This window comes from Kogia breviceps, chromosome 20 (assembly GCF_026419965.1).
Source record: "Kogia breviceps isolate mKogBre1 chromosome 20, mKogBre1 haplotype 1, whole genome shotgun sequence".
In the NCBI taxonomy this organism is placed as follows: Eukaryota; Metazoa; Chordata; class Mammalia; order Artiodactyla; family Physeteridae; genus Kogia; species Kogia breviceps.
In genome coordinates, this window is record NC_081329.1 from 31,063,610 (window position 1) to 31,088,267 (window position 24,658).

Genomic DNA, 24,658 nt, shown 5'->3' on the forward strand with positions numbered 1-24,658 from the left:
AGTAAGGCAAGGAAAAGAAACCAAAGGCACCCAAATTGGAAAGGAAGAAGTAAAACTGTCATTATTTTCAGATGACATGGTACTATATATAAACCCTGGCTATTCCACCAAAAAAACTGTTAGAACTAATGAATGAATTTCGTAAAGTTGCGGGATACAAAATTAACATAGAGAAATCAGTTGCATTTTGTACACTAATAACAAACTATCAGAGAATTTAAGAAAACAATCCCATTTACAATTGCATCCAAAATAGTAAAACAGTTAGGAGTGAATTTAACCATTGAGGTGAAACACGTGTATATTGAAAACTATTAAGACATTAATGAAAGAAATTGAAAGACATAAATAGATGGAAATATATTCTGCGCTCATGGATTGAAGAAGTACTGTTGTTAAAATGTCCATACTAGCCAAAGCAATCTACAGATTCAATTCAATCGCTATCAAAATCCCAGTGGTATTTTTCAAAGAAATAGAACAAACAATGCAAACATTTTTATAGACCCATAAAAGACCCCAAATAGCCAAAGCAATCTGGAAAAAGAGGAACAAAGCTGGAGGCGTCATGCTCCCCGATTTCAAACTGTATTACGAGGTTAAAATAGTATGGTACTGGCATAAAAACAGAAACTTAGATCAATGGAACAGAATAGAAAGCCCAGAAATAAACCTATGCATATATGGTCAATTGATTTACAACAACACAATCATGAATATACAATGGGGAAAGAATAGACTCTTTCATAAATGAAGTTGCAAAAATTGGACAGCCACGTGCAAAAGAACTGGATTACTCTCCAGCACTGTACAAAAAATTAACTCAAAATGGATAAAAGACTTGAACTTAAGGCCTGAAACCACAAAACTCCTACAAGAAAACACAGGTTGTAAGCTTCTTGACATTGGTCTTGGCAATGATTTTTTAATTCTGACAGCAAAAACAAAAGCCACAAAAGCAAAAAGGAACAAGTGGGAGTACATCCAACTAAAAAGCTTTTGCACAGCAAAGAAAACCATAAACAAAATGAAAAAGCAACCTACAGAATGGGAGGAAATAGTTGCAAGTCATATATTCTGATAAGGGGCTAATACCAAAATATGTAAAGAATTCCTACAACTCAGGAACAAAAAACAATCTGATTTTTAAATAGGTGGCAGATCCGAATAGGTCTTTTTCCAAAGAAGGTTACAAATGGCCAACAGGCATATGAAAAAATGCTTAACATCATTAATTATCAGGGAAATGCAAATCAAAGCCACAATGAGATACCACCTGTTAGAATGGCTATTATAAAAATGTGTAGAAATAGTAAGTGTTGGCAAGGATGTGGAGAAAAGGGAATCCTTGTGCACTGTTGGTGGGAATGTAAATTGGTGGAAAACAGTACGGAGGTTCCTCAAAAAATAAAAAAAAAATAGAACTACTATATGATCCAGTGGTTCTACTTCTGGGTATTTATCTGAAGAAAATGAAAACACAAAATTAACAGATATATGTACCCACACATTCATCACAGCATTATTTACAATAGCCAAGATAAGGAAACAACCTAAGTGCCCCCTGATGGATAAAGAAGATGTGGTAAATATACACAGTAGAACATTATTCAGCCATGAAAAAGAATGAAATCTTGCCATTTGCAACATGAAAGGACCTTGAGGGCATTATGCTAAGTGAAATAAGTCAGAGAAAGACAAATACCATATGATCTCATTTATATGTGGAATCTGAAAAAAAAAAAAAAAACCAAACAGCAACCCAAGCTCATAGATAGGAAGAAAAGATTGGTGGTTGCATGTGGCAGGGGGTGGAGGGGAGGAGAAACGGATGAACTCTTTCAGTTTTTTTGGGGGGGATGGGTATAAAAAAATTATAACAAAAGCAAGCGTTAGAGCCTGCATACGCCTATGCTTTCCCGCAGTCAGGACAAACAGAAGAGATAAAAGAGAAAAAAGCTCACACCCACAGTGTGTGGGCTGCCAGGAATGTAGGCAGTGGCCTGGTTAAGAAGCCTTCTCCAGAGCTCTGCCACACCACCCAAAGCACCTTCCAAAGGTGGGGTGCTCGCCGTGTTGTGGGGTGTTGGGGCCCAGTGCGATGGACGCTTACCAGGTCTGGACTCAGGTGGTGGGAAGACTCATTACAGGAACATCCTTTCAGTGGAAGAAAAGTAGAAGCCGATTTAGACTGACAAGGGTGTTGGGCCCTCCCCGCCACCACCCCCGGCCATCTGCCTGACCTATTCACAGACAGGGCAGAGGTAACTCCCAAGCGATCTGGGTTTGTAATTAGACTTCTGGTCAAAAAGAGAGGCAAATACTTGCGGATTGGTGACCAGGAACGCCAAGGCAGCTGAATCTGTTGTCAGTGTCTAGCTTTGGGGTGAAGACTGGGGGGGACACGGGCTCGTGCCCCGGTCCGGGAGGATCCCACGTGCCGTGGAGCGGCTGGGCCCGTGAGCCATGGCCGCTGCGCCTGCGCGTCCGGAGCCTGTGCTCCGCAACGGGAGGGGCCACGGCAGTGAGAGGCCCGCTTACCGCTAAATAAATAAATAAATACAATTTAAAAAAAATCAGACATTAGAGAATGCCCTTTCCGTGCCATTTCAAATCCAAACTGGGCTTCCCTGGTGGCGCAGTGGTTGAGAGTCCGCCTGCCGATGCAGGGGACGCGGGTTCATGCCCAGGTCCGGGAGGATCCCACGTGCCGCGGAGCGGCTGGGCCCGTGAGCCATGGCCGCTGCGCCTGCGCGTCTGGAGCCTGTGCTCCGCAACGGGAGAGGCCACGGCAGTGAGAGGCCCGCGTACCGCAAAAAAAAAAAAAAAAAAAAAAACCTTCCCTCAAATCCAAACTAAGTGAGCCATTTCTCTGCAGGTCGACTGGCTGATATATTGTGTGATTCATCATTAGGTCCCCTACTCTATAGAAGTTTCCCTTTCCCCCTAAATTCATCCCAGAAACTCTAGCAAAGGGGCCATTAGGATACACAGCCCATTGGTTATATAAGCTGAGCTGATAAAGGGGGAGATGGAGCCTGGGCTCAGGACTCACGGGAATAACTGCTATTTGTGGAGAACTTTGTATGTTCCAGGCACTTTACATATTTCTTTTCTAAACCTCAGAACCCAAAGGGTGACTTTAGAACTCCTGTTTCAGAGATGAAGCTGAAGCTCATACAGCTTAGCTTTTTTTTTTTCTTTTAAGATTCCACACAGCTGATGAAGTAGCCAGGATCCAAACCCAAACCTGCTGTGCTTTCCCTCTACTCTATACCAAGCTACCTCATTACCAAATAATGCGTTTTTACCACACAATAAAAAGAGGAATCTTTTTTTTATCTTTTAAGCCTCCTGGTGTCTTTCAGTCTGGGGCAGTAGTAGGACGTCTAAAGATCCCTGAACAGGAAGGTAAAGAGGCAGAGCCAGTACTTCTGGAAACAGAAGTATTAATGTCCACACTGCAGAGTGTACGAGCAGAATTATCACTGCAAAGAATGTAACCTGTGAGTGGAAAAGAAAGAGTGAGCAGGGCTTCCCTGGTGGCGCAGTGGTTGAGAGTCCGCCTGCCGATGCAGGGGACGCGGGTTCGTGACCCGGTCCGGGAAGATCCCACGTGATGCGGAGCGGCTGGGCCCGTGAGCCGTGGCCGCTGCGCCTGCGCGTCCGGAGCCTGCGCTCTGCAACGGGAGAGGCCACAACAGTGAGAGGCCTGCGTACCACACACACACACACACACACACACACACACACACACACACAAAGTGAGCAGTTCTCCTAAAATACAGGGAAGGGGATGGAGAGAGGAAAACACTAAGGAAGAGATTACAACAATGGAAGGCAAAGGAGGGAAATCTAAGTAAGATGTATAGTGATAAATGGAATATTTATGAATGGAATATTTCCTGCCATATCAGTAAACAAAGGATGTCACAGTCACCAATGATTGCAGCCCTGCAAAGAGAGCCGGTGAGCCTGGAGGAAACTCAGGGCTGAAAAGAATACCTGCCATCTAGCAGCCAACAGACTGCAGCCACCCCCTACAGCGAGCCCTGAGGAAACTCAGGAGGTGAAAACAGAGGATACTGGCCCCAGATAGTTCAAGTGCATATCAAAGGAATGATTTCAGTGAGCCCAGATTCTTGCATCTTCCCATACATAGAAAAGTGCTAAATTCTTTAACTTGAGATATGGTTTTCTTTAATTAACAATAACCCTTTGATTTTCCCGACTACCTGCCCTTCGTTGCAAAACTGCTATATGTCCTGACTGCCCCCTCGCCTCCTTGGAGCAGTTTCTCCTGGGCTGCAGTCCTTATTTTGCCCCAAATAAAACTGAACTCGCAACTCTCACTTTGTGTATTTTTTTAAGTCAAAAATCGTTACTCTGGAGGACGGAACACATAATTCAAATTGAAGTATTATTTAAAGATATAAATGTAGAAAACTTATGTTCTAAAACAGAAACCTGTGCAATGCAGTCTGGAACATGTTCTTGACAAAATGAAAGCAAAGAGGCCCCATGAAGACACATCCGAGCATCCCCTACAAATCACTTCTGTGTCTTCTCTAGGTGAGGATATAACCAATGTTTGGATGCGTGTGCGTGAAGAAAGCCGCTGCTGCAGAGGTGGCGATTGCAAAACTGTAGACCATAATTTTGAAAAATTAATTAATTTATTTATTCTGGGCTGCGCCGGTCTAGTTGCGGCGAGCGGGGGCTACTCTTCATTGTGGTGCGTGGGCTTCTCATTGCGGTGGCTTCTCTTGTGGAGCACGGGCTCCAGGTGCGCAGGCTTCAGTAGTTGTGGCTCACGGGCTCTAGAGCGCAGGCTCAGTAGCTGTGGCGCACGGGCTTAGTTGCTCCGCGGCATGTGGGATCTTCCCAGACCAGGACTCGAACCTGTGTCCCCTGCATTGGCAGGTGGATTCTTTAACCACTGCGCCACCAGGGAAGCCTGGTAACAGAAGTTTCTGACTACCAGCCCTGTGTATGTCTGCAATTTCAAAATGTCATGACTGCCAAACTACTGTTAGAAATGAAAGCTAGGAGACAGGTTCTCTTAGGCAACTGACCATTGTCTCTCAGTCAACAGAAACCACACGGAACATTTCAAGAAACACCTAACAATGATCAGTTTTAAAACTCTCTCATTAAAGCACACATACACCCATGCACACTCACACATATACGTGCACCCCACCCTCTTCTCTGGCTACATTTTACACTGTCCAGGTGTGTTTTGCACAGCCAACAACTTCACAAACAGACTGCTACAACCCTATGCGTCCTTTAAATGAATGCGGCCACAGGAGTCAAGCCTGGACTACCAGGGAAGCCCGTCCTCCCGCGTGATCCTGGTGGCCGCCCAGAGGCCGTCGCCCTGCTGGGCTGGCCTGGGAGCTACTGCACGAGACGCCTGCCTGACTGAGCATGCGTCCAGCGCCGAAGAGCCGGGGGCAGTTATCTCCCGCCTTCCCGTCCTCGGGAGGCTGGCGGGCCGTACAGCAAACAAAGGTCCACAATGCACATCAGGGTCTGCGATGACACAAACTTGTATATTCGTTTCCTAGGGCTGCCGTAACAAATGACCATAAACTCAGTGGCTTAAGGCAAGAGACATTTATTCTGTCATGGCTCTGGAGGCTAGAAGTCTGGAATCGAGGTGTCCGCAGGGCCATGCTCCCTTCCAGGGCTCTGGGGAGTCTGCTCCACGCCGCCCCCCCAGCCCCCGGCGTCCCCTGGCTTGCGGCTTGTCACTCGGGGCCCCGCCGCTGTTGTCCCCTGGCTACCATTTCCTCTGCGTGCGCAACTCAACTTCCCAACCCGTCTCTCCTGATAAGGACGCCGGTCCTTGGCTTCGGGGCCGCCCTAATCTGGTCTGACCTCGTCTTAATTTGATCACATCCGCAAAGACCCTGTTTCCAAATAAGGCCACGTTCACAGGTGCAGGGGGTTAGGACTTCAATGTCTCTTTGGGGGACTCGACCCACAGCACCTAGTGTCCAAAAAGCTCACTCTTCTGCCCTTGTCTACGGAAGGCACGCACGTGGCTTCACCCTCCTCGGCGAGGGCCCGGGTGGAGCCCTGCCCCGCTCCCCGGAGCCAGGGAACCCCTCACACAGGGCCCCTCACCCCCTGCCGCCTTCCGGAGTATTTCTGTACACGTGGAGGCTCTCGTCCTACACCTTCAGACTCCTCGTTCAGTCCGCAACACCCGCAACTTGTGTCCCCTGTGTCTTACACCCTGGCCCACACACGCACTGCAAGCGAGGTGTGCGGGGCCGTGGGCAATGCCACCAGTGCAGGCTCTTTCGCCAGTGTCTGAGCCACCGAGGAACCTCATAGGAACAGCACCCCGAGACCTTCCGAGGTGAGGCAGAGAGGGAGTGCCGAGGCCCTGGAGGACTTCTGGTTTGGAGGTGCCCCTTGATTCCTAAAAGGTTCCAATTTCTTCTTCGTTTATTCCATACATCACTAAGGCTGTAGCCTTCATGTTGGGAACTGCAGAAATGGGGGGTCTTCTCCCTTCACTGCTGGGGTGTGTACAGTGCAGCGGCGATTCCCTCTCAGCGTTAATTAAACTCCAGCATTTGTGCAGAAGAGAGGTCGCCATGGGACCCCCCCCACCCAAGGGTCCTTTCACTTGATCGGGATTGGCTCGCTGCAGGGTGATGTGGCTTCATACACAAGTGTCCATCTCCGTGGTGTCCGTCTGTCCAGAGGACGGCCCAGCTGGCGGCCGCAGGATGACACGATGAGGCTGTCACTCAAACAGCGTCTGGTAGTCGGGCGGCTGTCCCTGCTGACCGCAGGGGTACAGAAGGAGCTCCTTCCCCAGGGACGTGATGGGTTCCTCCTGTGTGTGAAGCAGAGGGTGCAGGTCAGGCTGTGGCCAGTGACAGCGGCACAGGCATTAGGTGGCTCCTGAGTGTTATTTATTAGACAGTTTCATAAGAAACCATGCCCTCCCTACCTCACCAGAGCACATAACTTCTGGTCTCCCCTGGGTGTACACAAAGCTTTCTTGGCTTAGGCAGCCTTGAAAGAGATTTTTCTTGCCCGCAAAACTGCCACGTGGTCTCCCTCCCTCCTGGGCTTGTGCTCTAACTTAAGAGGGTTCTCATGATGGAAAAGAATATATTTTTTTAAAAAGAATGTGTACTCAACATCATTAATCGTTAGAGAAATGCAAATCAAAACTACAATGAGATGTCATCTCACACCGGTCAGATTGGCCATCCTCAAAAACTCTAGAAAGAATAAATGCTGGAGAGGGTGTGGAGAAAAGGGAACCCTCTTGCACTGCTGGTGGGAATGTAAATTGGTGCAGCCACTATGGAGAACAGTATGGAGGATCCTTAAAAAACTACAAATAGAACTACCATACAACCCAGCAATCCCACTACTGGGCATATACCCTGAGAAAACCAGAATTCAAAAAGAGTCATGTACCAAAATGTTCATTGCAGCTCTATTTACAATAGCCAGGACATGGAAGCAACCTAAGTGTCCATCAACAGATGAATGGATAAAGAAGATGTGGCACATGATACACAATGGAATATTACTCAGCCATAAAAAGAAATGAAACTGAGTTATTTATAATGAGGTGGATGGACCTGGAGTCTGTCATACAGAGTGAAGTAAGTCAGAAGGAGAAAAACAAATACCTTATGCTAACACATATATATGGACTCTAAGGAAAAAAAAAATGTCATGAAGAGATTAGTGGTAGGACGGGAATAAAACACAGACCTACTAGAGCATGGACTTGAGGATATGGGGAAGGGGAAGGGTAATAAGCTGTGAGGAAGTGACAGAGTGGCAGGGACATACACACACTACCAAATGTAAATTACATGGCTAGTGGGAAGCAGCCGCATAGCACAGGGAGATCACCTCTGTGCTTTGTGACCACCTAGAGGGGCGGGATAGGGAGGGTGGGAGAGAGGGTGATGCAAGAGGGAAGAGATATGGGAACATATGTATAACTGATTCACTTTGTTGTAAAGGAGAAACTAACACACTATTGTAAAACAGTTATAGTCCAATAAAGATGTTATTAAAAAAAAGAATGTGTATCTATATATAACTGAATCACTTTGCAGTACAGCAGTAATTAACACCACATTGTAAATCAACTATACTTCAAAAAAAAAAAAAAAAAAGAGTGTTCTCAGATGTGATCGGGGGCACAGATTTTGTAGCATCTCCTGCATGCTCGGCCCCAGTGGGCTCTCCCTGAGCATCTGAGGAGGAACTAGGTTCAGGGATAAAGGAAAGGCCATTGACGATCCTGATTACCAGGAGGGGTCGTCAAAGGCTAACCCCCCACTGCTCGTGTCGGTCACTTTTCTTGGAATTGCCTTCCACCGCCGGAGCCGCCGCGGGACCCCGATCACAGGGCCGGGGAGCTCCGCGCGCTGCATCACCTTGTGGTACTCCACCAGCTCGGCCAGGCTGGCGTGCTGCAGCTGGTCCGCACCCAGGAAGCTGTACGAGTCCGTGGAGGCGTCTATGAGGAAGTGTTTGCAGCCGTCCTTGGACAGGTAGGACAGGACGTAGCCCTTGATCCTCTCGCTGACCCGGATCAGAAAGCTGCCCGGCACACACGTGCTCAGAAGCTCATTTGCTCTCTGTAGGGTGAGAATTCCTGTGGGAGAGAAGAGGTGCTTCAGCCAAATCATTTCCCAAACTCCCCTCTGTTAAATGCAGCCGCGGGGATAAAGCTAATAAAAATCCGAGCCCGTTTCAGTCCAGGTCGGACTTCTTAGGAATACGGTAGAGTATCGTTCGTGACCGGGCCGGGGTAGGTGACATCAGCAAATGGATAGTATAAACGAGAGCCGAAACGTGTACGCCTCGGAACACATTTCCACTCGCACAGCCGCGGACAACAGCACGGGCGTCACGTGGCTTCTGAGCGTGGTCGGACCCTTGACGCGCCTCCTGGGAGGGTGAGCTCTCCCCGGCTGACTGATGGGGAGTCTATGGCCTGGGAACGATCCTGCTTCATCTGGAACGGTGTTTCTCAGCCAGGGCGATGTCTGGAAGTGTCTGAGACATTTTTGGTTGTCCTGGGGCGCGGGGGGGGGGCTACTTTCCTCCAGTGCGTCGAGGCAGGGCTGACGCTAAGCCTCCCACCGCGAACAGAACAGCCTCGCTACAAAGAGTGATCCGGCCCCAAACGCCGTCAGTGCCGAAGGTGGACACCCCGGCCGGGCGTCAACAAGTTAGCAGCAGGACCAGGATGGCCCCGGGCCTGCCCAGTGCCCTCTGCTGTGGCTACTGCTAAATGATGCTTCCTGTACAGGAATGAAGGTAGATATATAGCTATATGCATGTACATGTGTATATATATATGCTTATCTACTCATACTTATGTCTTCACATACATTCAGAAGAATGAAACCCTTCATATATACACACATGCGTCGTGGACCCCTATGTTTACATGTGTATAGTCTGGATGCCTCATGGATTCACACTGATTCAGACCGGCCCCTTCCCCAGTGAGTCCGCACTCAGGGCGTTTGACTGGTGTCCCCCTCTGAACTAGCGACGTGATGAGACAGCCAGAAAGCGCACAGACGTGCCGTGGCGGGGCGGGGAGGGCGGTGAGCGGCGCGGACCTCTGACCTGGGGCGCGGCGTTCTCTGGGACCCCCTGCCTTCTCCCATGCTGAACCTCAGTGCTGCAATCAGGAAACCCCAGAAAACCTCTTGCTGAAAAGGCAATGGGTTATCACGGCCCTTTAGTCTAACATGACTAAAGGTGGTAAAGTTAATGGAGAATTAAACCTAATTCTCCAGGGTGAAGCCTAAAATAAAACTGCTTCTGTGTTCCCTTTGGTAAGCAGACCTTTCATAAAGGGAGGATTGGAAATCCGCTGTTCTCCCCACCCCCCACCCCCCGCCGAGACCAGCCGACCGGCCCGCCTCCTGCCCCGTCCCCCCTGCAGGGCCCGCACCTGCACGTCCAGGTGCGCGAGGCTCAGCCCCAGGGCGACGCCAGGATGGGGGTGGGAGTCGGGGCACCGGACAGGAAATGAGCCTGCCGCCTCTCCTCTGGCCCCAGCTCTGCTGTGTCCCCGCCCCAAGGGGCACCTTCGCCGTCCTCTCCAGTCACCTTCCTGCCCTTCCCCGGCGAGACTGAGCCACTGGACACGGCAGGCACCGTGGCCCCGAGGAACCCCCTGGGTCGGCTGTGGGTGTCCCCGTCAGGTGCCCGAGTGACGGCCAGGTGAGCTCCCCCAGCTACGACCGCTGCTGTCTGCCTGTTTTACCTTCTGCACACAGCCGGTGCCACGCAGGGCGACCGGAGGCCGAACCAAGGCCTCCGGTGACCAGCCCGCCCGGGGCCTGCAGGCGACCAAGGTTTGAAGACTCTGGGTCTGTCTCTGAAACCAGGGGTATTTTTCACTGACTTCAGAATCGAGCTGAGGGGCTCATTGCAAAAAGATTTCTGTCCCCTCCCCGACTTACTGACGGGCTAACTCTGAGATTCCAGATTACTTCAACAGATGGGACAGATGTTATCATGTATAATGTCTGGATTTCATCAAGATGGATTTGGATTCCTAAAATGAAAGCTATTCTGGAAAAGTATAACCAGAATAAGGCAAATTCCTCCTAAAATCAGGGCACATAGGAGCTGTAAATCAAACCATCCGAGAGACTCACAGTCTGCAGCTATTCCTCACTACACACAAGTCCTGGTGCTGTCTCATCTCCAGAGACACCAGAACTCGGTCCTCATGGGGCCTCCTCCCACTCGGTGGTACCCAGGGCAGGTGGCGAATGCTTCGGGGACCCGGCTTTGTTCTTTTTGCTTAACAACAGGGTCACCGTGCCCGAAGGGCGTGCTCTCTTGGTGCAGCTGTGATACAGGTCGATGGACCATTTCTCACGATTCCATCGAGGGGAGCGGACGCCTTCAGGGAGGCCTGACTGAGGTCACTGCCAAGCGGGGAGCTCCGGAAAGGGAGCTCTTGAATGCAATGCCGAAGTCCAGCATCAGATATTAATCACCACGGACTCGTGCCCCGTGCACGCCTCTTAAGAAATTAATTCTAGAGCAGTGAGTGGCCTTCCTCCGGTCCCTGAGGCTGTGACACCTCCAGGCCACCTCCCTCGCACCTGCTCTCCTCACACAAGAACCAAACCTGTCTGAGAGCACAGAAGGATCTCCGCACTGGCGGCAACGGATACATACAAGCTTCCTTCTGCTTCACCAGTTTTTTTGAAATGAACCAGCTCTTCACCCAGCGGTCTATTTTGGAGCTGAATCCAGGCCAGGGGGGCCAGAATGGTGGTGGCCTGGGGGACAGCAGAGGGCGTTGCGCCAGGGGGAAGGGGCTAAGCTCTCGAGAGCCTGGACCCCCGGCTCGGAGGGGAGCAGAGGGAAAGGCCCCACTTGTCCCTGTCGTCTGCGTGACGCCCGGCGCCCTCCAGAGCAGTTCTAGTCAACAGAATTTTCTGTGACGATGGAAATGTTCTCTGTGCTGGTCACGTGTGGCTACTGAGCACCTGACACGTGACTGAGGGACTCAATTTTTAATTTTAATTAATTTTGACGTAAAGAGCCAGGCACGGCTAGTGGCTCCATATCGGAGAGCGCAGCGCTAAACCCCTGTCAGTGTAGGTTGAGCGCTCCAGGCCAGGCCCAGGAAAACTGTTTTTGCACGGGAGACGGTAAATGGACCCCAGGAGACCTGAAACAACTCAGAACCCCCCCGCAGGACCCTCACTGGAAAGCCAAGTGACAGCGACTCCCCCACAGAAGGAGGGCAGGTAAATAGGATGCCCTTTGCCGGCCCTTCCTCCCTATTCTCCAAGATTCGGCCCAGCAGCATGAAGCGTTCTCATCTCTCCCTGGGCGATCTGAGGCTCAGCGTCCTCCAGGCCCGGCGAGAACCCGGCCCCAGCCCCGCTGCGCACTCGCTCGGCCTCTCCAAGGGCTCACCTGGCCCGACCTCCACCTGGGCAAGCGCCGTCCACAGCTCTGAGGGGACCTCGGCACATTCTGCTCTGCTTCTCCCCGCTCTACGTCCTCGTGAGCAACGAGGGGGCAGCGGCCACTCCCTATTTACCTTCACCGCCTCAGCACCTGCCACTCAGGATGCCCCGAAAAGGTCTAGCGAAGAATTTCGTCTTGCTTCTTCCTCTAGGACACTTCTAGCAACCACTGCCTCTGGTCTGAGAACTGTTACCACGGGGACAAGGGGTGCACTCACGTTTCTCCAAGGCACCTCTAGGTCTAACTCTGCTGGTACATGTACGTCTGTGTGACCTGCTTCCAGCGTCTGGAAAAGCTGTGTTTAATAACCAGACGAACGGTAACCCAATAACAACCGCACTGAGGGTTCTTCGTGTCTGCCTGGCGCTCCTCCAGGGGTGCATTCCCTCGTTTAATCCTCACGGTGGCCTGAAGAAGAGGCACTGTCACCGCCCTTCAAGGACAAAGGGGAAGGCCCGCGTTGCAGAGCTCCTGGCAGTGCCTAAGGTCTCTCGCGTGGGCCCGGAGTGCTGGCTGGACCAGGTGCCTGACCCGAGGCCAGGATCACACACACCCATCTGGAACGCCTGTCCCCGGCGGGCACGTCGGTTCTTCCAGGCAGAGAGCCCTGCAGACTGAGAGTGTACACGTTATCCCCGGGGAGGCTTAAACTTGGGAGCGAGCTCCTCCCTACTTTACACTCTCTGACCCTGCAGTACGGAAAGGAAGCACGTTCAGAGAGGCTCTGGGTCCTGCCCTGGTCCTCTGCGTGGAAGGAGACGCACCGTGAAGCTGACATCCACCCTGGACGTCTCAGGCACCTTAGGGATGAGGAAAAACGGTCAGAGCTCCTAAAGTATTATTCATAATGTTTCCTTAATAATTCAGAGGTTAAAATTACATCGTTGGTTCTCACTTCATCACCTTAATGGCTAACGCTTACTAACCAGGCCTGAGTATGCGTCACACACAGCGCTAAGTACTTTATGTATTTCGCCTTGTTCAGACCAGCCCTGGGAGGCAGGTCATGTCGTTATCTGCATCAGACCGATGAGAGTCAAGTGCGGGAGTCATGCGACTTGCTGAGGCCACACAGCCGGCTGGCGGGGGACCGGGAGCTGAGCGCAGGCGGCCAGGCCCCAGAGACGCGCTTGTCGCCAGTGCGCGTGCTCGCCTACCCGCACCGGCTCGAGAAGCAGCGCCTAGCCTGCTCTGCCTGCGGCAGCAGAAGTCCAGGACACGAGGCAGGTGACGACAAAGAAAGTCTGACAGCAAAAGCGTGGACTTAAAACTGCTTCTCTAAAGAGTAGAATGCCCCTTTCCAGAAACGCATCCCAAGTCAAGCCCCAAGCAGAGCCTCTCCCCTTGGTGGGGCCCACCCACTGCCCTCTCTCTTCCCTCCGAGGTCCCTCCAAGACCCACAGTGGAAACCGCAAGCCCAGAGCCGTGGGCGTCAGTGATGGGACGTGTGAGGCTCCGAGTGCAGGCAGGCCCTGACCCCGGTGGCCAGCAGCGTCAGGGTGAGGACCCAACTGCATACTAAGCCCTGGGTAATTTATGAGAAAAGCCAGGGTCTCCCAGAAAAAAAGCAATGCGTAGTATTCACTGCAGAAAAGATAGCTCTTCTCAAATCTGAATAAATACTGCAGCTTTCACCTCTTCCTGTTTCATCTTCAGGTATTTCAGAAACCTGAACTAACGCTACGCAGGCGCATAGGAGAACCGCAGAGGACAATTTGGACAAAGTGCTCTGATGCCTCGTGGTAGATGAAGCTTTGATGCTGAACGGAGGTGACTCCCAGGGCTCGTGGCTCAGGCCCTGCTGGTCCCTCCCAAGGTCAGGGCTCCCCCGTGCCCTCCCCTGCGGAGGCTGGAGATAGGTGGGCCCCCAGCCAGGCATTTACAACTGGCCTCCCGTTTACATTTCAGGGGGCAGGAGAAAGTGGGCTTCAGGCCAGACTAGCCTTCTGTTTGCATTTCCTGAGACAGGAGATAGACGGGTTCTAGGTTAGACATTTAAAATCAGCCTCCTGTTTGCTCTCCGAAATGGAACTGACAAAAGAAACGGTGTAAATAGCCAGACTTTGTCTCCTGTGGATGCCTGAAGGTAACAGTCTTGGCAGGAACAGAGAGGGGCTAAACTTTGTTTGGGTAAAGGATCAAGAGGTCACATATTTTCCACCCTTGGGGCAAGGGAGATGCTGCACATGTGCAGAAAGCCTCCTTGGTGGTCAAAAAGGAGGGGGCACCAACCCATAATAGGTGATGCTAAGGCCATCCAATAGGCCTCTGGGCTGGAATCCATCTTGGAAAAAAGTTGCGCACACGTGTTAGGGAGGGTCCTAGGGCAGGGCAGGTGCGGAGAAAGAAACCAGATAATTGGCCAGAGGTAAACAGAGACCCGGAAGAACTGCCCTGTATAAGTGACTTCACTGCCTCTTTACTGCGGCTCCTCCTCATTAGGGAGGACGCCCACACCCTTCCTCTCTGGGTGTGCATCTCTGCCTTGTTTCTGTCTTAACGAAACAAACTGCTTCCCTGTGTGCTCTCCTACTTGCTGTGCTGTGTCTCTAATAATAAACTTTGTGCCTGTTTTTACATTTTTTGCCTCTGTGAGCAATGCATTTTCCACTGAGGGCAAGGGCCAGGGGGTGTGGCGGCTAGAAGTCCTGGTTTTCATCCAGGCTCCCCAGGTTCAATTCCTGGGCAGGGAACTAAGATCTCGCTTCACGCCACCACTCCCTGCTGCCTCTGCGAGATCACTGCCACGCACAGGCACCGATGTCCTCCTGCTTCCGACCACAGCCTCTTCCACTCCATGAGGTAGCCGAATCATAGATGTAAGTGAGGCAGGGTGAATACATTTGGGTGACTTTGGAAAGTCACACAAATCAGCAATTTGTGCTTAAGAGAGAAGCTTGAAAAATCCCTTCGTGAGAGATGGGTAGAATTTTGATGGCCCCCTAATTAAGAAATCTCCACTCCTCAGCAAAATAGCTGGAGGACAGATTATCACTTATGGATGCCAGTTTCCAGGTTAATTAAGGTTGTAGCCTGAAAGAAATCTAGGGAGGCTTCTGTGAGACTTTCTCAATGCAACCCATCCAGGCATATACACTCAGCCCTGGAGGACTGTGCTGGTGGAGCCTGGATGGCACACTGCAGGTATAATGGAGAAGAACAAACCTGACTCCTTATTGGACCTATTTCTTTAGCTCTAACCTTTGAGCTGTGTGGCCTGTGCTTAGTCACGCTGGCTCTGCACCTTTGTAAAAAAGAATGCTGCCTATAGCCTGAAATATACAGGGTAGCCCATTCTCAAGGCTCTGACCTTTAAAGGTACAATGCTTTCCATTTATATAGAGATAAAAAGTTGCAGAACAGAGAATAACCTTTGTCTTGTTGTGACCTGACCTACGTGGACAGCTGCGAGAACAAAGGATTCTGACACCAAGAAGTTTGTAATAAGAAGCACACCGCCTCCCCTTTTAGTGTAAAAGAAGCCTGAATTCTAGCTGGGGTAAGATGGTTCTTTGGGACACTAGTCCACCATGTTCTCAGTCTGCTGGCTTTCTGAATAAGGTTACTCTTCTCTGCCCCAACACCTCATCTCTCAATGTATTGGCCTGTCATGCCCCAAGCAGTATGAGTTTGGACTCGGTAACAATGGGGAGAAAAAGACACAGGACTCCTCCTGGACAATCATCTCTAGGGAACTTAAGTTCCAGAGAATAAATGCCTCCACAGAAATGGACAGGATTTACCCCCAATGGAGGATGAAACTTTGGAGGGTGTAGCAAATATGGAAGGAATCAAAATAGTTGCAGTATGAACTGTGTTGGTGGCCCACAGACGTTAAAAGGATTTGCTTTTTAGGTAGCTTAAAATGTAAAGTTTTTAAAAAATGTAAAGCATTTGGAGGGCAGGTTCGATCATATGCCACGACAGCAAAGACATCCACAAGAAATAAATCAGGTGGAAATATTTCATCAACAGTCTAAGCATTTCCAATTTTGGATAAGGAAGCATAAATTATATTTCAGAGGAATAATGATGAGCTATTGATGCATAAAGCAAGCATGTGAATGATCTAACAACAACAGAAGTAATTAGAAAGTTCCTAAATCAGAAATCTATTTATACATTAACTTCTATCTTTTCCCCACCTTCCCACTCCTAGTTCCTGCTGGTTCCTAAGCTCCTGACACTGTTGCATATTTAACAGGAGTAGGAAAATGGACGGAATGAAGAACTGGGTCTGTGGGTTTCTGGATGGACCTTCAAACTTCAGTTTTGTTTATTCCTTGGCCCTTTTCTCCAAGAAGTCGTACAATTAATTACATATCTACCCACGTTGAAGACTCAGAGCAGGAGACAGAATGAGTGAAATGACTTTGCTCAGAGGGGTGTTAGGTTTGGCCAGGAAGGCTCCCCGACATTTATCACCAAACTGCAAAAATGGTCCAGACCAAAAGGTGCTGTAATAGGGTGGCCATACGCAAGAATGAAATGGATAAAAACAAGGATCATATTCGAGGGTCAAGACAGTCCTGAACGGAACACAAGCATATGCGAGGAGACAAGCAGTGAGGAACAAAGAAAACAATCCCTCTTAAGGAAACAAAACCAAACGGACTTAACAACTATACTACTCAGAAAATTATAAATCTAGAAAAGAGAAGACACTGCTTCAGTGACCCTAGGACTCACTGCCATCTCACCACATCCTCCCTCCTAACCCCACGCTCAACCCTAACTGCTTGTTAGGCTGAACTTTCCACACAGCTTTATTCCCCATTTGTGGGGTGACTGTCCGTTTGTCCTTCCAAATTACTGTCGCCTTCTGGGGTGACCTCCTGGGCTCTAGGCTTTTAAAGGACAGGCCCTAAGTAAATACTTGAGGAAACAGCGTAGGACGGTTTTGGCAGTAATTAAGATCTATTTTGTTGAAGTGCTGCCTCTTCCTTGTATGTGATGCCTGCTACTCAAGACAATACTGTGTGGTGGGGTGAGGGTGATGAGGAACAGATACAGGCAGGGAGGACAGGAGGGGCGAACTTCCAATCGGAAGCTGATCGGTTCTGGTTACAACAGAAACACTGCACCAGGCCCTGAGCACTTCATGCATGTCAGCGGACTTACTTAAAAAACAATGCTGTGGTGTAGGTATTACACCCATTTACAGAGGAGAAAACACAACTGAAACCCAGTGATCCATCTTGGAGTCTGGTACTAAGCCTGCACCATACTACCTTTCCGAGATAGGAGCTAAGAAAACTTTGTGCTGCTTTGGGGCATTAAATTTTTTTAAATCAGTCTGAGATATCATTTACATACAATAAAATTCACCAATTTTAAGTGTGCCATAGATCAATTCTGACAAACGCATACAGTTGGGTAACTACTACCACAATCATAATAAGATTGCACTTCTGTTACTCCAAACCCTGTGGCCTTGGAACATTTGTATGTCAAATAACTGCTTCTTGGAATCCCATCTGGAAGTGAGCAAAACAGTGTCCAGACAAAAGCACGCTTTTCCCTTATTCTCAGAGGCAGGGATGGGGCAAGACATAGCTGAATGAGGTCTCTTTGACACTCCCATTTCACCACTGACTGTGAGACTGAATGACCTCGTTTCATTTATCACAGAAGCAAATCTCTGTGGTATTACTGTTCACTGACTTAAACTTCACAGCTTAATAAAAAGCACCACGTGGGTGTTCTCACTTGTCCTAGTGCAGATACACTGTGGCTTTGAAGTCAAATAGATCTGGGTGTGAATGCTGCCTCTGCCACCACAGGTGGGGAAAGAACCTACAACCTTAGTTCCTGGGTTCTTCTGTGGAGTGGGAATGAAAGTTACCTTCTTCAAGAGCGCAGTGCAATGCTTAGCCCATGTTAGCCCTCGAAATATTACAGCTCCAACAGAATACTCTGACAGTAGAATTAATAAGAGTTCAACAGTGTTACTGGACTCAAGATCAATATATAAAAACATAACTTCTTTACACCACCAACAACCAATGATATACTTTAAAAAATCTCTTTCAAAATAGAAACAAAAATTGTAAGTACATAGAACTAAAGTCTGGTTTGCTTTTTTTAAAGTGCATGTCATGTATGGGGAATTTATTTAATGATTTAAAAAGAAATATAAGGAGACATTTACCATGTTCATGGGTGGAAAGATATGATAAAATAAAGATGGCAATTACCGCTCCAAATTAATCTACAAATTCAATGTAACTCCACTAAAAATTCCAATGAGAGTTATAAAACTTGACATTACAAATCAGTGGAGAAAGGAAGGACTATTTAAGGAATGATGTTGGGCAACTGGCCACTTGTACAAAAAAGGATAAATCAAGCCTCTATATCACATATCATATATAAAAATAAATTACAGGGTGGAGTCAAGATGGCGGTGTGGGAAGACGCAGACTTTGTGTCTCGCCACAACTAGGGCACCTGCCCCAATGCCCAAGGAGATGAGAGGAACCCCCAAGTGAACCGGCAGGATGAGGAGGGACTGAGAGGGCAGGAGAAATGGGGGCTGGACAGGACCGGCGCCCCTGAGGGGTGGCTGAGAGGGGGCAGGGGTTCCCACACCTAGAGGGACCCTCGGGGGCTCAGACGGGGGGATGTGGGCCCAGCGTTTCCCCTGCCCAGTTGGCCGGGGAAGTCTGCCCGGCTCTCAGGCCGGGTCCTACACCCTCAGAGGTCCCCTCTGGGCTGGGTTGGTCCTGGGGACATAGAAGGGAGGCCGGGAGAGAACAGGAGAGGCAGGCGGGAGGGACCCTCCAGGACCAGAGGAGTGGGAGAGGATCACAGGGTGTTTGCTCTGCCCACTGGGGCCTGGGGAGCCTGCTAAGCTCCCAGGCTGATCTCCCACCATCTAAAGCCCACTCCAGACCATGTGGTCCTGGGGACATAGGAGGGAGTCCGGGGAGATCAGGAGAGGCAGGTGGGAGGGGCCCTCCAGGATGGGAGGAGCAGGAGAGGAGGGTGTTTGCCCTGCCCCTTTGAGCCCAGGAAGCCTGCTAGGCTCCCAGGTGGGGTCTCCCGCCCGCTGAGAGCAGGGGTGGGGGGCATGCCTGGGTCCCTTATGTTCCATTGAGCCTAAGCCCCACCCCCCTACCCCCCACCTTTTCCAGCCCTGTGGGTCCTGAGCATAGGCCCCACCCACTGCCAAAACCTCGCCCTTGCTTAGGCACCACCCTCCACAACTAAGGCCTTTTCTACCTTTTTTTTTCTCCTCCTCTTTTTCACTATTGTGGTTCTGTTTTACCTTCTTGTTGTTGTTTCACCTATATTTTAATTTTTCTATTTTTTCTAACATAGTTGTTAGTTTCCTAGTCTAATTTTATTTTTTACATTGTTTTGTTTTGTTTTCTTGCCACCTGGTGTGGCCTGTGGGATCTTGGTTCATGAGCTGGGGGTTGGGCTGAAGCTCCTGGGGTGGGAGCTCCGAGTCCGAACCACTGGACTAACAGAGAACCTCAGACCCCAAGGAATATTCATCAGAGTGGGGTCATCCGGAGATCCTCATCTCAGCACCAAGACCCAGCTCTACCAAAGAGCCTACAAACTACAGTGTTGGAAGCTTCAGGTCAAACAACCAGTAAGACAGGAACACAATCCCAGTCATAAAAAAAGGAAAAAAAAAAATGAGATGGCAAAAAAATATGTCGCAGATGAAGGAGCAGGGTAAAAACCTACAAGACCAGAAAAATGAAGAGGAAATAGGCAATCTACCTGAAAAAGAATTCAGAGTAATGATAATAAAGTTGATCGAGAATCTCGGAAATAGAATGGAGGCACGGATTGAGAAAATACAAGAAATGTTTAACAAAGATCTACAAGAACTAAAGAACAAAGAAACAGAGATGAGGAATACTGTAAGTGAAATGAAAAATACACTAGAAGGAATCAATAACAGAATAACTGAGGCAGAAGAACAAATAAGTGACCTGGAAGACAAAATGGTGGAAATATCTGCTGAGGAGAAGAATAAAGAAAAAAGAATGAAAAGAATTGACGACAATCTCAGAGACCTCTGGGACAACACTAAATGCACTAACATTCGAATTATAGCGGTCCCAGAAGAAGAGAAAAAGAAAATATTTGAAGAGATTATAGTTGAAAACTTCCCTAACATGGGAAAGGAAATAGTCACCCAAGTCCAGGAAGCACAGAGAGTCCCATATAGGATAAACCCTAGGAGACACACACCAAGACACATATTAATCCAACTAACAAAAATTAAATTCAAAGAAAAAATATTGAAAGCAGCAAGGGAAAAACAAAAAATAACATTTAAAGGAATCCCCATAAGGTTATCAGCTGATTTTTCAGTAGAAACTCTGCAGGCCAGAAGGCAGTAGCAGAATATACCTAAAATGATGAAAGACAAAAACCTACAACCAAGATTACTCTACCCATCAAGGATCTCATTCAGATTCAATGGAGAAATCAAAAGCTTTTCAGACAAGCAAAAGCTAAGACAATTCAGCACCACCAAACCAAAAACAAATGCTAAAGAAACTTCTCTAGGTGGGAAACACCAGAAGAGAAAAAGACCCACAAAAACAAACCCAAAATGGTAATAGGAACATACATATCGATAATAACGTTGAATGTAAATGGATTAAATGCCCCAACCAAAAGACACAGACTGGCTGAAAGGATACAAAAACAAGCCCATATATATGCTGTCTACAGAGACCCACTTCAGACCTAGGGACACATACAGACTGAAAGTGAAGGGATGGAAAAAGATATTACATGCAAATGAAAATCAAAAGAAAGCTGAAGTAGCAATACTCATATCAGATAAAATAGACTTGAAAATAAAGACTGTTACAAGACATAAGGCAGGACACTACATAATGATCAAGGGGTTAATCCAAGAAGATATAACAACTATAAATGTTTACACACCCAACTTAGGAGCACCTCAATACATAAGGCAAATGCTAACAACCATGAAAGGGGAAATCGACAGTAACACAATAATAGTAGGGGACTTTAACACTCCACTTATACCAATGGACAGATCATCCAAACAGAAAATAAATAAGGAAACACAAGCTTTAATGACACAATAGACCAGAAAGATTTAATTGATATGTATAGAACATTCCACCCAAAAGTGGCAGAATACACTTTCTTCTCAAGTGCACATGGACCATTCTCCAGGATAGATCACATCTTGGGTCACAAATCAAGCCTCAGTAAATTTAAGAAAACTGAACTCATATCAAGCATCTTTTCTGACCACAGTGCCTATGAGATTGGAAATCAATCACAGGAAAAAAACTGTAAAAACCACAAATACATGGAGGCTAAACACTGCACTACTAAATAGCCAAGAGATCACTGAAGAAATTGAACAAATAAAATACATAGAAACAAATGACAGTGGAAACACAATGACCCAAAACCTATGGGATGCAGCAAAAACGGTTCTAAGAGAGAAGTTATATCAATTCAATCTCATCTCAAGAAACAAGAAAAATCTCAAATAAACAATCTAACCCTACACCTAAAGCAACTACAGAAAGAAGAACAAAGAAAACCCAAAGCTGGTAGAAGGAAAGAAATCATAAAGATCAGAGCAGAGATAAATGAAATAGAAATGAAGAAAACAATAGCAAAGATCAATAAAACTAAAAGCTGGTTCTTTGAGAAGATAAACAAAATTGATAAACCCTTAGCCAGACTCATTAAGAAAAAAAGGGAGAGGACTGAAATCAATAAAATTAGAAATGAAAAAGGAGAAATTACAACTGACCCCACAGAAATAAAAAGGATTATAAGAGACTACTTCAAACAACTATATGCCAATAAAATGGACAACCACGAAGAAATGGACAAATTCTTGGAAAGGTACAATTTTCCAAGATGGAACCAGGAAGAATTAGAGAATATAAACAGACCTATCACAAGTAATGAAATTGAAACAAACTGTAATTAAAAATTTTCCAACAAACAAAATTCCAGGACCAAAAAAAGAAAATTATAGACCAATATCACTGATGAACATAGAGCAAAAATTATGAACAAAATACTAGCAAACAGAATCCAACAACATATTAAAATGATCATACACCATGATCAAGTGGGATTTATCCCAGGGATGCAAGAAATCTTCAATATACTCAAATCAATCAATGTGATACACCATATCAACAAGTTAAGGAATAAAAACCATATGATCATTTCAATAGGTACAGAAAAAGCTTTTGACAAAATTCAACACCCATTTATGATAAAAACTCTCCAGAAAATGGGCATAGAGGGAACGTAAGTCAACATAATAAAAGCCATATATGACAAACCCACAGAAAACATCATACTCAATAGTGAAAAACTGAAAGCATTTCCACTAAGATCAGGAACAAGAGAAGGATGTTCACTCTCGCCACTCTTATTCAACATAGTTTTGGAAGTCCTAGCCATGGCAATCAGAAAAGAAAAAGAAATAAAAGGAATACAAATTGGAAAAGAAGTAAAACTCTCATTGTTTGCACATGACATGATACTATACATAGAAAGTATTAAAGATGCAAGCAGAAAACTACTAGAACTAATTAATGAATTTGGTAAGGTTTCAGGATACAAAATTAATGCACAGAAATCTCTGGCATTCCTATACACTAACAACAAAAAATCAGAAAGAGAAATTAATGAAACAATCCCATTTACCATCATAACAAAAAGAAGAAAATACCTAGAAGTAAATCTACCTAAGGAGGTGAAAGACTGTACTCAGAAAACTATAAAACACTGATGAAAGAAATCAGAGATGACATAAACAGATGCAGAAATACACCATGTTCTTGGATTGGAAGAATCAATATTTTGAAAATGACTATACTACCCAAAGCAACCCCTATCAAACTACCAATGGCATTCTTCACACAATTAGAACAAAAAATTTTACAATTCGTAGGGAAACACAACAGGCCCCACATAAACAAAGCAACCTTGAGAAAGAGAAACGCAGCTAGAGGAATCAGGCTCCTTGACTTCAAACTATACTACAAAGCTACAGTAATCAAGACAATATGGTACTGGTACAAAAACAGAAATATAGATCAATGGTATAGGATAGAAAGTCCAGAGATAAACCCATGCACATATGGGAACCTAATTAATGACAAAGGAGGCAAGAATATACAATGGAGAAAATACAGCCTCTTCAATAAGTGGTGCTGGGAAAACTGGACAGCTAAATGTAAAAGAATGAAATTAGAACACTCCCTAACACCATACACAAAAATAAACTCTAAATGGATTAAAGACTTAAACGTAAGGCCAGACACTATAATAAATTCTTAGAGGAAAACATAGGAAAAACACTCTTTGACATAAACCACAGCAAGATCTTTTTTGACCCACCTCCTAGGGAAATGGAAATAAAAACAAAAATAAACAAATGGGACCTAATGAAACTTAAAAGCTTTTGCACAGCAAAGGAAACCATATCAAGACAAAAAGACAACCCTCAGAATGGGAGAAAATATTTGCAAATGAAACAATGGACAAAGGATTAATCTCCAAAATATATAAACAGCTCATGGAGCTCAGTACCAAAAAAACAAACAATTCAATTAAAAAATGGGTAGAAGATCTAAATAGACATTTCACCAAAGAAGACATACAGATGGCCAAGAGGCACATGAAAAGACGCTCAACATCACTAATTATTAGAGAAATTCAAATCAAAACTACAAAGAGGTATCACCTCACACTGGTCAGAATGGCAATTGTCAAAAAATCTACAAACAATAAATGCTAGAGAGGGTGTGGAGAAAAGGGAACCCTCTTGCACTGTTGGTGGGAATGTAAATGGATACAACCACTATGGAGAACAGTATGGAGGTTCCTTAAAAAACTAAAAATAGAACTAGCATATGACCCAGCAATCCCACTACTGGGCATATACCCTGAGAAAACCATCATTCAAAAAGAGACATGGACCACAATGTGCATTGCAGCACTATTTACAATAGCCAGGACATGGAAGCAACCTAAGTGTCCATTGACAGATGAATGGATAAAGAAGATGTGGCACATATATACAATGGAATAGTACTCAGTCATAAAAAGAAACAAAATTGAGTTATTTGTAGTGAGGTGGATGGACCTAGAGTCTGTCCTACAGAGTGAAGTAAGTCAGACAGAGAAAAACAAATACTGTATGCTAACACATATGTATGGACTCTAAAAAAAATCGTTCTGAAGAACCTAGGGGCAGGACAGGAAGACTCAGATGTAGAGAATGGACTTGAGGACATAGGGAGGGGGAGGGGCAAGCTGAGACGAAGTGAGAGAGTGGCATGGACATATATACACTACCAAATGTCAAATAGATAGCTAGTGGGAAGCAGCAGCATAGCACAGGGAGATCAGCTCGTGCTTTGTGACCACCTAGAGGGGTAGGGAGGGTGGGTGGGAGATGCAAGAGGGAGGGGATATGGGGATATATGTATAAGTATAGCTGATTCACTTTGTTATACAACAGCAACTAACAACAACAGAAAGCAATTATACTCCAATAAAGATGTTAAAAAATAGTACATTAAAAAAAATTGTGAATATTTTTTTAACCAATAAAGAAGTCAACATAAGGTTTTTCATGGAAATTAAT

At 46.8% G+C, this 24,658-nt stretch overlaps 1 protein-coding gene across 3 annotated transcripts in view; it reads right to left on the reverse strand.

The window, feature by feature from the left end:
* Positions 1-5,608: 5,608 nt before the first annotated feature.
* Positions 5,609-24,658, reverse strand: part of SH2D4A (SH2 domain containing 4A) — a 74,043-nt gene continuing 54,993 nt past the window's right edge. For all 3 annotated transcript variants that reach the window (XM_067022737.1, XM_067022738.1, XM_067022739.1), the window contains exons 9-10: positions 8,436-8,656; positions 5,609-6,859 (exon numbers count right to left, since the gene is read on the reverse strand). In XM_067022737.1, the coding sequence (XP_066878838.1) occupies positions 6,767-6,859; positions 8,436-8,656 (314 nt within the window). In that variant the 3' untranslated portion in view covers positions 5,609-6,766. The remainder of the gene's footprint in view (positions 6,860-8,435; positions 8,657-24,658) is intronic.